General features: G+C 51.3%; 5 protein-coding genes across 5 annotated transcripts; 2 read left to right on the forward strand and 3 right to left on the reverse strand.

The window, feature by feature from the left end:
• Window positions 1–78: 78 nt before the first annotated feature.
• CC77DRAFT_1097258 (MFS general substrate transporter) lies at window positions 79–1,943 on the forward strand (the record flags this gene model as incomplete). Its single annotated transcript, XM_018529881.1, has 4 exons — window positions 79–464; window positions 515–860; window positions 910–1,544; window positions 1,606–1,943. The coding sequence occupies exons 1-4, from the start codon at window positions 293–295 to the stop codon at window positions 1,941–1,943; spliced, it is 1,491 nt and encodes a 496-aa protein (XP_018382829.1). The 5' UTR covers window positions 79–292.
• Window positions 1,944–2,446: 503 nt separating this feature from the next.
• On the reverse strand, window positions 2,447–4,699 carry CC77DRAFT_968763 (alpha/beta-hydrolase). The gene is made up of 5 exons (XM_018535777.1): window positions 4,423–4,699; window positions 3,993–4,370; window positions 3,166–3,931; window positions 2,933–3,115; window positions 2,447–2,853 (listed from the first exon to the last, which is right to left on the reverse strand). The coding sequence occupies exons 1-5, from the start codon at window positions 4,663–4,665 to the stop codon at window positions 2,657–2,659; spliced, it is 1,767 nt and encodes a 588-aa protein (XP_018382830.1). The 5' UTR covers window positions 4,666–4,699; the 3' UTR covers window positions 2,447–2,656.
• A 331-nt stretch (window positions 4,700–5,030) lies between these two features.
• Window positions 5,031–6,343, reverse strand: CC77DRAFT_1022937 (hypothetical protein). Its single transcript, XM_018525571.1, has 3 exons — window positions 6,050–6,343; window positions 5,790–5,994; window positions 5,031–5,721 (listed from the first exon to the last, which is right to left on the reverse strand). Exons 1-3 carry the CDS (start codon window positions 6,109–6,111, stop codon window positions 5,305–5,307), a joined length of 684 nt encoding a protein of 227 aa, XP_018382831.1. The 5' UTR covers window positions 6,112–6,343; the 3' UTR covers window positions 5,031–5,304.
• Window positions 6,314–8,798, forward strand: CC77DRAFT_1052413 (cleft lip and palate associated transmembrane protein 1). Its single transcript, XM_018527696.1, has 2 exons — window positions 6,314–6,633; window positions 6,692–8,798. Exons 1-2 carry the CDS (start codon window positions 6,586–6,588, stop codon window positions 8,654–8,656), a joined length of 2,013 nt encoding a protein of 670 aa, XP_018382832.1. The 5' UTR covers window positions 6,314–6,585; the 3' UTR covers window positions 8,657–8,798.
• A 373-nt stretch (window positions 8,799–9,171) lies between these two features.
• CC77DRAFT_250483 (hypothetical protein) lies at window positions 9,172–11,843 on the reverse strand. The gene is made up of 5 exons (XM_018530871.1): window positions 11,562–11,843; window positions 11,138–11,483; window positions 10,047–11,083; window positions 9,793–9,997; window positions 9,172–9,746 (listed from the first exon to the last, which is right to left on the reverse strand). Exons 1-5 carry the CDS (start codon window positions 11,676–11,678, stop codon window positions 9,424–9,426), a joined length of 2,028 nt encoding a protein of 675 aa, XP_018382833.1. The 5' UTR covers window positions 11,679–11,843; the 3' UTR covers window positions 9,172–9,423.
• Window positions 11,844–12,682: the final 839 nt, after the last annotated feature.

Raw genomic sequence — 12,682 nt, forward strand, 5'->3', positions numbered from 1 at the left:
CATTACGAAGTGCGGCTGTCACATCCGGCGATTGTCTAGCACGCTAGGGGCGTGCGTCTTCAGCATCCGACGTGAACTTGAGCCCTATGTTCTCCGCACACAGATGGCGCCCCATGGGGAAATCGCTAGAGGTTTTCCACCAGCGCAAACAGAGTCTGGAGTTGGCCACACTCTGGAACTATAAGAACCTCAAGGGTCAAAATTTCATGGTAGCATCTCAAGTCAAACTTCTTATCCGATAAAGAGATCACCACACCTTACGACAAGTACACTCATTGTGCGATATCTTACCATGTCCGAGTCGATTGAAAAGCGTGGTATCGAGATGGTCGAGGAGGCAAGCGAGAAACTCGAGGGCGGTCTGATTGTCACCTACCACATCGATCCCAAAGATGAGAAAGCTGTTCTGAGGAAGCTTGATCGTGTCATCCTTCTTCTCATGGCTCTTGTTTACTTCTTTCAATGTAGGCTCTTCCCCTTGTTCTGACCAGGCCTTTTCTAACATAGCAAAAAGACCTCGACAAGCAAAGCATCAACTATGCTGCCGTCTTTGGTCTTGAGGAAGATCTGAAACTGTCTGGTTCAGAGTTCTCGTGGGCCATATCCATCTTCTACTTTGGTCAATTCGTGTCCGAGTACCCTGCGGCGTATCTGATGAGCAGATTTCCTATCACATTGTTCGTCGGAATCACAGTGATTCTTTGGGGTATCGCAGAGATGTGCTTGGGCGCCACCACCAACTGGACAACAATTGCTGTTGCTCGTTTCTTCCTCGGTCTGACCGAAGGTGCAGTCGCGCCATCTTTCATGATAATCACGAGTGGCTGGTACAAGCGCAGCGAGCACCCGATCCGTATCGCGTAAGGCTCCTAAACCTCCTGTCTACATCGTCCACTAACATGCATACAGCACGTGGGTTTCTATGTTCGGTATCTCGCAGATCGTCGGTGGTACCATGATGTACGGTATTGGCAACGGAAACCTTGCCTTGGCATCTTGGAGAGTGCTTTTCCTTATTTGCGGTGGACTCACAGTTGCCTGCGGTATCCTCTTTGTCAGTTTCATGCCACGAAACACGACCACCGCTTGGTTTCTCACTGAACGTGAGCGCGCCATCGCTACTGAACGTCTTGCTGTCGATCGTGCGACACGGGATAGGTCTTCCTTCGACACCACTCAGCTGAAGGAAGCATTCGTCGACCCACGCACATGGCTTTATGCGCTCATGGCTCTCTGCATTACGCTGCCAACTCCCATCGTCAAGTTCTCGTCCCTCGTCATTAAAGGATTCGGTTTCACCTCTTTCCGCACCATGTTGGTCGGATTGCCATCGGGTGGAGTTTCTTTCGTATTGGTGTGGATTGGTGCCCTCGGCCCTACCTACTTTCCCAATTCCCGCTGGCTGGTCGGTATCTTTGTCGCATTAATGCCTTTGATGGGAACCCTACTCCTCCTCCTGTTGCCGGCTAGCAACAGCTGGGGCATTGTCATCGCCACGTGGTTTGCTGGCTCTACGGCGCCCCCGCTGAGCGTGGCTGTAGGCCGTAAGTGTCCTTGTACGAACTGCATGTGAGACATTTACTAACTCCACACACGCATATCCAGTCATGGCTTCGAATGTGAAAGGGAACACCAAGAAGTCAGTAGTGAGCGCGATTTTCTTCGTGTTTTACACAGTTGGTTGTATCACCGGACCTCAGCTATGGCAAAAGGAGGATGCACCCCGTTATACCAAGGGATGCATCACCAGTGTAGTCGCCTGGTGTGCTTTGATTGTTCTTTTTGTAGTCCATTACTTCACAGCGAAAGCGAGCAACAGGAAAAGAGATGCAGCGACGGGAGATGTCTCTGTTCCCCGAGGTGAAGACTCAGATCAAGTTGGCGTAAGTGTCGATTCAGATCTCACGGAGTGGCAGGATGCTCTCTTCAGGTATAGTTACTGAATGCGCGCTCTCAACCAGTGTTATACGGCGCGATGACCCGTTGGAGTTCGAGAAGGGCCTGAATATGGATATTAGCTATATATCTGATTTCTATTTTTGATGTCTCTTACCAATAACACCACCTCTGAGCTCTCACCTCAGCACGCTTTCCACAACCACATGGGCCATTGTCACGTTATATTCCAATACCGGGCACACACACACACATACACACAGAAATGCGTGTCTCGAAATCTGAATGAACGTTGTCCGTTTCGACATGACGAGTTAGGAGAAGCTCTAGAAGGTCCGTCCCAGCCTCCCTGATTTGATGATGTCATCGAAGCGCATGCGAAACTATGTACCAGCCTCCTTTCATTTTACGTTGTGCGCAACATTGCATCCTAGATCACATAACGATTCGTTTATAGTATCATATTTTGATTCAAGAACAAGGTCAAGAATCCTTGATTCGACGCGTGTCACGTTAGCTCGATGTGACACCGCATGGCTTGAGATATTTTCTACCAACATAACACATCAGATGACGTGTTAGTGCGATGAGAATCGATAAGTACGGTTCGTTGGTCATCGTATACGGTGCGAAACAAACGTATCATACACATGGTGTTCATTATAGGTCGTGATAGCTATACACATTACATGAAGAGCTGTGACTACGTCACATGTACTCGCACACAAGGTCGTATCGAGCTTATATAGGGTGCCGTAGCTTAATACACCGACGTGGTCGCAGGGTAAATGGGCGACGGAAAAGCCTGAATGTAGGACGACGTGATCGGGACAAACGAGTTCGTGTGCGTTGCGTTCGCCGGACCAGACGTAGTCAAATTAGCAGTAACCTTCTCCTCGCCTGTTGCGATGTCATAGTGGTAGAGGGTACGGTTGAAGTAAGCCAACGCGGCAACAGCTATACATCCCATGTTAGCGAACACCATCGTACGACTAAGCAGGTCGGAAAGAAGTTGAAAAGAAAAAAAAACACTTACGCTGGTAGTAAGGAACCTCATGGCCCGACTCGTAGACGCGCGCGAAGCTGAAATTGCCGTACTGGCGTACCTCGCCGTACTCTGTGCCATCTACAACCATGGCTTCGTAGCCCGCGGCACGGAACTCATCACTATGCGTGTATTCCATTGCTAGACTGATGGCTTCACCACCAAACCAATTGCCTAACCATATTAGCAGATTTCATAATGTTGTTAGAGACGGCGAATCTTACAGATGTAGTCAGCATCGCCATACGCCAGGCTGACGCGCACATCCTGGCTAAGCAAGTACTCCAGATCAAGCCTGAAGTTCGGGTAGATGAAGTCTCCCGTGTTCTGGAACGCGTAGTAGATACCATTGCTACCAGAGTAGTTGAGCGTAACACCGAGAGCATCTTGTACCTCTCCTAGGTTGAGGTAACCGGGGTAGTTAGAAGGCGGTGTTGGGTCTTCATAAGTATGCCGGATATCATAGACTCCGCGACCAGAATAGTAGTAGTAGGGAGATTCGACGTTGTCACGGCACATATCTGCCGCTTCGTTGCAAATCTGCATCTCACCAGGTGTCAACTCTGCCTCTGTGATCTTTGCATCAGCGTGGTAGTAACTGGTGTTGCCTTCGGCAGCAGCTCGGCAGAGATCGATCTGGTAGAGACAGCCGTTGTACATGTTGTTCGCGAACTTGGCGTACGAGTAGACAGTATCATTATACGCCTTGATGCCGTAGGTGTTGTTAACGGCGAATTCCGGGTAGTGCTCAGCCTGAATGGACTCGTCGATGATACCGTTGATTATGCCGAGAGAGTTGAAGTTAAGCGGGTAGCCAGGCATGCTGCCGTTCTCAATTTTCAAGTTCTGGTTGTAGAAGTAGTTGAAGAAGGCTGGGCCATAGTGACCACCGTATGACTCAGTGAAGAGGTTGAAGTCTCTTGTAGCATTCAGGTCTCCGATTTTCGCATCGAATTTTGGAACAGTAGCCAAAAGTGCCTGGAAGACGTGCTGCATTTTTCGGGTGAAATTAGCTCAAGCCACCGGTGTTCAGCGTAAAGATTCAACTCACCCATACAGCAACTGCAGCAAGGTCAGTAGTGTCAATTGTGCCGGTGTTTAGCGGTTCCAACAGGGGCCATCTCCCCGTAGCAGGCCATTCGCTAGAGTTGTAATGGAAGTCTTCAGAGAACGAATTGAAACTTCCTACACCCTGCTTCTGGTAGCTGAAACCTGTCCCGACAGGCTGCGAGATATACAGCATGTTGGAGACATTGTTCCAGCTGTAAGGATTGTATACTGCTGTAAGGTTGTCATCAATCATGCAAGGTCCATTCTCCTCGAACAGACCGATGAGCGAATCTGAGCCAGGCCCTCCGTTCAACCATAGAGTGAATGGGTCGGATGCAGGGTTGTTGCGGGACTCGAAGAACCAGAAGAATACATGGACCTAAAGGATGTTAGAAGCAGACCTCGAAGCTATTTGTGATGAAAGTACATACATCAGGTGTCAGATCGACATATCCAGAGTAGCTGTCCACGCCTGGAGTAGTCTCACAGATGCCCGGGTTCTTGTATCGAATGGTGACATTGTTCGGAGCGGTAGCGGTCTTGTAGTCGCTAGTCTCTTTCGGTAGGTATAAATGATCGCTCCGCTTGCTCCATTGCTTGTGAGAAACAGCAGCAACTTGCAAGGTGAGACTTGAGAGCGCCAACAAAGGCGTTGCTACTGACTTGGTAAGCATTGTAACAGCTGCAAACAAATTGCGCAAGAACAATGAAGGAAGTGCAGGAGCGACATTACCCTAGCGTATTTAAGCAGTCTTGGAAAAGGCTTGTCAAAGCTTGTCGCATGCGCGTTGAGGTCACTATCTTGACCTGGGCGGGTGTTATCGAATCAAAGTGGCTCGCGCGTCTGACAATGGTTTTGCTCCTGCCTCAATAGGTCTAGATGCTTCGTACAGAACCAGCACCACACTGTATTGTGTATGCGACCTAACCGGTTCGGCCGCACGACGTTATTGCCGATGATAAGTCGTTACGGGCAGTGCAAGGACTTTCCCAATGTCTCATTAGCTTACGCGGACAGTCGGATAACACCAAACCGGTCGGCAAATTCTGCATAGAGATGGTTGTTTTGAATTCTAAGATGTAGTCTAATGTGGATCTACTGATGTGGATCTAATGGCGGAAATAAGGGCTCTCTTCATATTCTTCTGTTTACCTCGCGCAGACGTACCTTGACGATCTGTTCTCCATGCATTGCTTTTGGCCAAAGGAGAGAGCTCAATCGTGACCAACCGATCTCCTCCAAGACACAGCTACGCTCTAGCTTGTGGTTAGCTGAACGTTGAAGTTTCCTTCTAATTTTGTAACGCATTCCGTTACTGCTCCTCCCAGGTCAGGTTGAACCGTCCAGGTGCATTTTCATACTCCTTCAGACATGTCATCACCTCATCAGCACTAAGAGCCTCGGAGAGAATTCCGGCATTGGTGGGTGCAATAAAGCCGTTGGTCACAGCGTTCTTGACCCACTCAATAAGGCCGCTCCAGTAGCCATCCACGTTGTAGACTATCACAGGCATGCTGTGGATGCCCAATTGATTCCAAGTGGTGACTTCCATCAACTCTTCAAATGTGCCGTAGCCTCCAGGTAGAGCAACAAAGCCGCCACCTGGTCCTCCCTTGACGACTTCTTGAGCCATCATCTGCTTTCGCGTGTGCATGTCTTTGACGACAGTAGTGCGTCCGTATATTGCCGAGTCGATGGAGTGGCCGGTAGGATTGGAAGGGTCGTGATTCTGCTCAAAGGCAAAGACAGCGATATTAGTGTATGTCTCACATACATTCCGTACAGTCCCTAACTTACTTGCTCGAGTCGAGTGAGAGCGGCGGGGATGATGCCGTGAACAGAGTCGGGACCGGACAGCGAAACAAGGGTTCGTGCTACCTCACCCATGAGGCCAACCGTGCCGCCACCGTATACGAGCTTGGTGTTTGCTTTGTGGAGGGCATGTGCAAGCGACCTTGCTGCCTCCATGTGGACTGGTGATGTACCACTGGAGGCGCCGCAACTGTATTGCGGTTAGTAAATGGATATGCTGGCTGGCTCTTTATTGTTCGACGTACAACACAGCGACCACGGGCTGGTTGGTAGAGCCGTTGCTGGCTGTCGCGTCGTCGTTTGCCATGTCGATTGCGTGGATGATGAGTGTTCGGAATGAGAAAGCTAGTATCGGAACGAGAGCTGTCAGTAGCAATTGACGTGTTGAGGCGAGTGAGGGGCAGGGACACAAGGCTGCAAAGAATGGTTCAAATAATTCAAGATTCAGGCAACAGTCCCATGCTCCAAGGTGTCAGAGTGAGTCAGGCTGTACCCGATGGCTAATGTTCTTGCCGACTCATGGTTGCAGTCCCTTGGAGAGCGGTAGACCCTAAAGGGTATGCAGTTCGGTAAGCTGCATGTCGTCACTGCCACCTGGGCCGGGATCTCGCTGGCCCATGTGGCTAGACCCTGAGCCGGGATAGGCAGGCACGGACCTCTGGGAAGCGCCAATTCCTCGGGAAGTCTCCAGGTTATCTGTTCAGACCTCATCGCGAGCCCATCATCCTTCTACACCTAGCAAGCTGCTCAAGACGGAATTTCTGTTCCGCACGTTGCCACCATGCCAGAGGCACAAGCAGCCGCCGCACCGCCTGAGGAGGGCAAGAGTGTATGTCGCGAACGAGACCCCTCCATTTTGCGATACCCAGCTAACGGCTTCACAATAGCTCCTCAGGTCGATCGCGCAAAGCGTAGGCATCTTCTTGCTTATTCAGGGTGGCATGAAGTACATCATGCCAAAGTCCCCTCAGACCGCCCCCGCCGTCAACGATGCCGCGCAAACTGGCTCCGTCGCTGCTGTCAAGCCGTCTGGCAATGTCGTGATTCCCGCGTGGGAACAGCGCCCACAATCTCTCGATCCTGGCGCGGAGTGGAGCCCCGTCCCGTATGCTGTTGCGCCCATGTGGCCTGCTGGCATTGAGATGGACATCGCCATGTACATCTCCTCGTCCGTCGCCATGCCCCCGCTCAAGTCGATGCCCAAGGAATCGCTATTGATTGACGAGAAGAACTTCAAATTTGGAGATTACAAGGACAACAGAGAGATCCATACTGAGTTCAAAGTTCCACGTGAGGTGCAACATAATGCCACTCTACTTGCTCACTTCTATGTGGCGCAGAGCGGCAGTGTGCTCGATCCCGCGCAGCCAGGCTATGACACCAGCAAGGCCTATCACTTCATCCGCCCACTGTCCCAATACCAGCCCAAAAAGAAGATTGCGAAGACTAGGAACTTGCTGAGCGATATGCCCGAAAGAGACGCCGTCGAGACTGAAGAAGAGAAGAATGCGCCAAAGATCGTGGCTTCCTACTACCATCCCAACTTCACCGTCTCTTTGATCCCCGACGCGGGCACCATGCAGTACGCCACCATGCATCCCGGTCCAAGGAGATTCATTACAATTGAAGCCACTGGTGCACGAGATCCGACTGGTCAACACAGTTGGTACTATCCCATCGTCTTCACAAACACTTTCTGGCAGCTCAAGAAGCACATGATTGAGCTGAACGACACTGTCACAACCCTCCCACTCAACGTGAAGCTCAACAACCTTGCCCACTGGAAATACAACATCTTCGCAGCAGTCGACGAAAACCTCAATGCCAACGCCAGGGCAGCCGCTGCCGGTCAATCCACCCCCGGAGGTGGCGATGGCTCTGAGATGGAGATGTTTAAAGAGATCCTCATTGACAGCAATTCATACCTACTCGCCATCACCGCAGTTGTCTCCGTCTTCCACATGATCTTCGAGATGCTCGCCTTCAAGAACGACGTTCAGCATTGGCGCAAGAAGAAAGACAATGTTGGAACTTCAGTCCGTACTATCCTCGCAAACGTCTTCATGCAGGCCGTCATCTTCCTCTATCTCATCGACAACAACGAGAATACGTCTTACATGATCCTCTTTGGTCAGGGTATGGGCATGGCAATCGAAGCATGGAAGATTACCAAGTCAGTCAATGTGCGCATTCGGCAAACAGCACCCGGCTCTCTGCTTCCTTACACCATCGTGTTCGAGGACAAGCACGTCCTCTCCGATACAGAGAAGAAGACAGAAGAATACGACGCCATCGCATTCAAGTATCTCTACATGGTCGCCGTACCTCTCCTCATCGCCTATGCGATCTACTCTCTCATGTACGAAACACACAAGTCGTGGTACTCCTTCATCATCACCACCCTCGTCGGCTCCGTCTACGCCTACGGCTTCCTCATGATGGTCCCCGCTCTCTACATCAACTACCGCCTGCAGTCCGTTGCCCACATGCCCGGACGCGCCATGACATACAAGTTCCTCAACACCTTCATCGACGACCTCTTCGCTTTCACTATCAAGATGCCTACTCTGCACCGTCTGGCTACTCTCCGTGACGACGTCATCTTCTTCGTTTACCTGTTTCAGACTTGGAAGTACAAGGTCGATTACAACCGTATCAACGAGTTTGGACAGGGTGGTGATGAAGAGGAGGTCGAGGAGAAGGATGCCAACAAGCCACTCGCTGCACATCCTGGCGGCGATAAGAGCTTGAAGGTGCCTGACGCTGACAAGCTGGAGAAGGTGCAGAAGGAGAAGGCGGAAGCACAGGCGACAGGTAGCCAGAAGAAGAGCGGTGCTACCAAGAGGAAATAGAGCTCTCCTTAAACATGAGGCAATAGGTCTTGTTTAGGAAACTTAATAGCTATACAGTATCGTATGATTTGGTGAAACTCATTAAGGAAAATTATCACTATTATCACTATGTCTGTTATCAGAAGCCTTGTTACTAAGATGCATTTTATCCCTTCGACATCTTGATCCGTGCAATACCAATTGTCAAACCCTGTAGCCTGCCAGAGTGCTTGATTCTCCTCACTGGCCGCCACATCTCTGTTGGGTACGTGCATGTTAGTCATGTGTCAGTATCAAACTCAAACAAGCGTGATATGCAGATGCACGGGATGAGAACTGGGCGAAGATAGAAGATCGTATTTTCATTACAAGGCCAGTAACCAGGGTGGATATACCAGAGATACTAGGGATATACCGCCGAAGCGTGAATGCAAATTAACGTATTGGTACACTTGGCTGGTTGATTTGGGAAACCTTTGGGATATTTTCGCTCCCACCGTGTGCCAGTGCTGGACTGGAAAACAGGTAGTCGCAATCGCAATCGCAGCCGCAACGCCTTGCAATGCTCTTGAACTAGGAAAGCAAGCGGTCCACCGTGGATATGCTTTACCGCGGTTCCGATGATGCTCACAACGTATTCGTAAAGGACAAAGGCCAGAAAGACCCGTGTTGAAAGACTATCACCTCTGGCAGGCTAGTCGGTTGGAAAATAGTTGTGTACAGAAAAGTGATTTAAATCAGAGTGCCGGCACAATCACTGTGTTGAAAGCAAGTCATCCCTGTGGGAGTCATGAAAACCCTGGCAACTGGAACCCGAAGCCAGGAACTGCAGGTGGGACAGCAACGCCTTGCTCAGGCCGGGGCGAAATGTGTCGTGAGTCGTTGACGGCACGATGATCTTGCTTGCGAAACTTGGCTGGACCGTTGTTGTCGAAACCACCACGCCCGCCAGCGAGATCGTTGCGTCCGAAATCTGCACGTTCACTGAAGTCATTTCGTCCGTTGAAATTACCACGTCCGCCATGGTCTCCACGGGCATTGAAGTCACCTCGATTACCGAACCCCCCACGACCACCACGAGGGGCATCAGTCGGTACACGTCGGCTAATGGCTATGTTTCGTTAGTCGTGTGACGAAGGAGGGATCGGTATGCATACCTTTTGAAGAAACACCTGCACCAATCTCGATGTCAGGCTCTTCGATTACCATGCCTCCTTCTAGTTGGCGGCCACCTGTTCCACCATGCTCAGCGGTCAGAGCCCACTTGCGATCAGCATCGGTAAGACGAGAAATGGGAACTACACTAATTCCCGTGGTGTAATCACTACAGTCACGAGGACCAAAGCCGACACCCCATCTCGTCTAGTATCGTTAGTAAATGAGGCAGGTACTCAAAGAACAACATCCTTACCTGGCGCGCTTTGGACTGCGCAGCGGGATCCTGAAGAGTGTCCATACCCTGTTTGGCAGCAACAGCATCCGGGCGGGTCAACATTTTGACGAAGGCATGTCGCTTATCCTGATTGACAATACATGTTTGGACTCTACCGAAACGAGCGAATATGCTTCGGATCTCACCTTCCGTCCCACCAGCACCACCTACGAATAATGTACGACTGAGAACCCTGATGTGATCGCGCGGAAGAGTTTCGTCCCACTCAATATACTTTGACTGGCCATACGCCGCTCTAGGTGGACTCGGTTGCCGCCGCGGCGGAGAACGCTGGCGATATTCATTACGATCATTACGACCTCCCCGCTGTTTACCACGACCACGACCGCGCTCACCTCGCTCAAAGCGTTGTGCATTGCCTTCAGGACCTGCATTGGGATCGTATACACCATATGTTGGACTCTCCCGCCGATTCGGGTTCGGTGGAGATCTCACAGGCGATCGTCGACGTTGATAGTCAGGCGATCTGCTACGATCTCGCATTCTAGTATCGTTCAGATCATATCTGTCTCCCTGGTTACCGTTCTGTACAGCAGGCTGAACCTGTGATGTCTGTGCAACAGCCGGAGGCGGCATAGGCATTCCGCCATTTTGGGCCATAGCCAATGTATTCAATGCCTGTATTGCCTGATCGGGTGGGATAGAGCCAGCAGTCATGGCCTTTAAAATCTGAGTCACGATCTCATTCGTACCAGCAGGCGGAACAGGCATGTTAGGCTGCCCAATTACTCCAGTAGGTGGCGGAGGCATAAATCCAGGAGGTGGGGGCGGTACCATATTCTGCTGAAAAGGAAATGGAGAGGCTGCTGCAGGTGGGGGGTTAGTTTGCCCATTATGCTGACCAACGCCAGCGAGCGCGGCGAAAAGAGCACCTGGGTCCTGCGGAGGTTGGGGCATAGCTACAGGTGGTGGTGGTGGTGGCTGTTGGTTAGTGTGGCCGTTGAAGACTGGGGCTGAGCCGTTGCTCTTAAGCGGCTCTGACGGCGCTGGCACATCTACGTTCCCTACTGGTTAGCTATATGGAGACTGAAGTACGGGCCGTGACCTACTATTTTGGCCTCCATTCAGCTGTTGCTTGAAGCCTGCGAGCATGTCGAGCGGGAAGGTTTGGCCACGCTCCCATATGTCTAGAAGTTTCGAGATCTTCTCTTTCTGTGTTTCTGGAGCTGACTGAATCAAGTTGTGCATCATAGCTGGAAGCACGTCTCGCATCATTTGCACTCCTGAAGCATATGTTCCTTGGGCAGCATGCTTAGACACGGTCTGACCGGCCTGCTTAGCTCTCTCAACCCATTGGCGGGCGACTGCATCTACGACGTATAGTACTCCTAGCTTGTGTGTGGCGACGCTGTTCTGAAGCTGTTGGGCGATCTTTTGAACGATTACGGAATGAGACTATATGTGAGTTGAAATACTTAGTACGGTGTCCCATGTGCACGAAAGATGTGTAGGAGGTCCTCGCGACTGGCATACCTGGATGTTGTCTACGCATAGCTGCGTGATAGCCTTGATCTTGGTTGGTGTGACACCGGGCGGCTTGAGGGCCTGTAGTGACTGCAATTGCGTGCCTAATTCGTCCATGGCTGCCATGATTAGGTTCAACGAGCCAGATCAGACTTGATGCGAAAGAAAGAGACGTGTCGGTGATAGCGTGCTATAAGAGTTCAGCGCGGTGGTGAGAGAACCGAGATGGCAAACGCGCAAGCACTTTACTCGAACCCGCAAGATGACAGCCGAAGCGGACAGATCTAGGTAGTACGATGACTGGAGAACGAAAAGTGCAGTTGAGCGAGCTGAGCGCGAGATGCAATGCGCAGTGGGGGGATTGCGCTGACGTGTTGTGTAGGGTGAGGAAGCGGACTGTTGCGCGATTCAATCTAGAATGCGACCGCGCGCAGAGATTGAGATGCGCCAGCGATTTCTACGAGATTCGCAGCGAACCAGAGTTCAAAGAAGCAGTGGGGATAGGTCGCAAGAGTTGAGGCTGATCTACGTCAAGGGCGCAGTTGCAGTGCAGGCGAGTGAGACCTGTGTGATGGAGTCCAGAGGGATGGCTAGGTGCCTCCTTCGTGCCGAGTTTGAGAAAATGGCGCTAGCAGCCGACACGTGACGACATGATGGAGTGCTCCACCCCAGCCCGGACTTCCAAGGCTGCTGGCCGGACGCTTGCAGCATCTGGGAGCCCTGCATTTGTTGACCCAACAATGTCCCGGCCTTTCTGTACATGTGGCCTCTTCCAGTTGTATGACCCACAGCAGAAACTGTGCCTTGCATACGGCATACGAGCATTTTCTGTCTGCATGTTCTTTGCTGCAGTCTCCAAGCACGACTAATGCTATGCCGAGGCGATAAGATGTCCTGTTACATGTTCCAAGCTTAGCTACTCCATACCATGGCTTGTATACACGGACATGGGCAGTAGCGGCTACGTAATCGATGTCGAAGCACAAGTGGACATGGGCACGACGACAACATGAGTTCTCCCGGTATGCTACATGCGGGCCATTGAGTGAAGGCATTCTTCACTCGACAGCAATTGTCCAGGGGATCCCACAGCTCCGGAACTGAGGGACTTCCGAACGTTGCCCGCGCGG

This window comes from Alternaria alternata, assembly GCF_001642055.1.
Source record: "Alternaria alternata strain SRC1lrK2f unplaced genomic scaffold CC77scaffold_18, whole genome shotgun sequence".
In the NCBI taxonomy this organism is placed as follows: domain Eukaryota; kingdom Fungi; phylum Ascomycota; class Dothideomycetes; order Pleosporales; family Pleosporaceae; genus Alternaria; species Alternaria alternata.

Bases quoted from the DNA above. Each gene is read 5' to 3' on its own strand.
- CC77DRAFT_1022937 (XM_018525571.1), bottom strand. From the start codon at position 6,111: ATGGCAAACGACGACGCGACAGCCAGCAACGGCTCTACCAACCAGCCC. The intron at 5,995-6,049 runs GTACGTCGAACA...ACCGCAATACAG, and splicing joins CAGCCCGTGGTCGCTGTGTT to TTGCGGCGCCTCCAGTGGTA. The intron at 5,722-5,789 runs GTAAGTTAGGGA...GCCTTTGAGCAG, and splicing joins CTCTCACTCGACTCGAGCAA to AATCACGACCCTTCCAATCC.
- CC77DRAFT_968763 (XM_018535777.1), bottom strand. From the start codon at position 4,665: ATGCTTACCAAGTCAGTAGCAACGCCTTTGTTGGCGCTCTCAAGTCTC. The intron at 4,371-4,422 runs GTATGTACTTTC...AACATCCTTTAG, and splicing joins ATGTCGATCTGACACCTGAT to GTCCATGTATTCTTCTGGTT. The intron at 3,116-3,165 runs GTAAGATTCGCC...TAATATGGTTAG, and splicing joins TGGCGATGCTGACTACATCT to GCAATTGGTTTGGTGGTGAA.
- CC77DRAFT_1052413 (XM_018527696.1), top strand. From the start codon at position 6,586: ATGCCAGAGGCACAAGCAGCCGCCGCACCGCCTGAGGAGGGCAAGAGT. The intron at 6,634-6,691 runs GTATGTCGCGAA...GCTTCACAATAG, and splicing joins CGCCTGAGGAGGGCAAGAGT to CTCCTCAGGTCGATCGCGCA.
- CC77DRAFT_250483 (XM_018530871.1), bottom strand. From the start codon at position 11,678: ATGGCAGCCATGGACGAATTAGGCACGCAATTGCAGTCACTACAGGCC. The intron at 9,998-10,046 runs GTAAGGATGTTG...TAACGATACTAG, and splicing joins CGCAGTCCAAAGCGCGCCAG to ACGAGATGGGGTGTCGGCTT. The intron at 9,747-9,792 runs GTATGCATACCG...AACGAAACATAG, and splicing joins TGCAGGTGTTTCTTCAAAAG to CCATTAGCCGACGTGTACCG.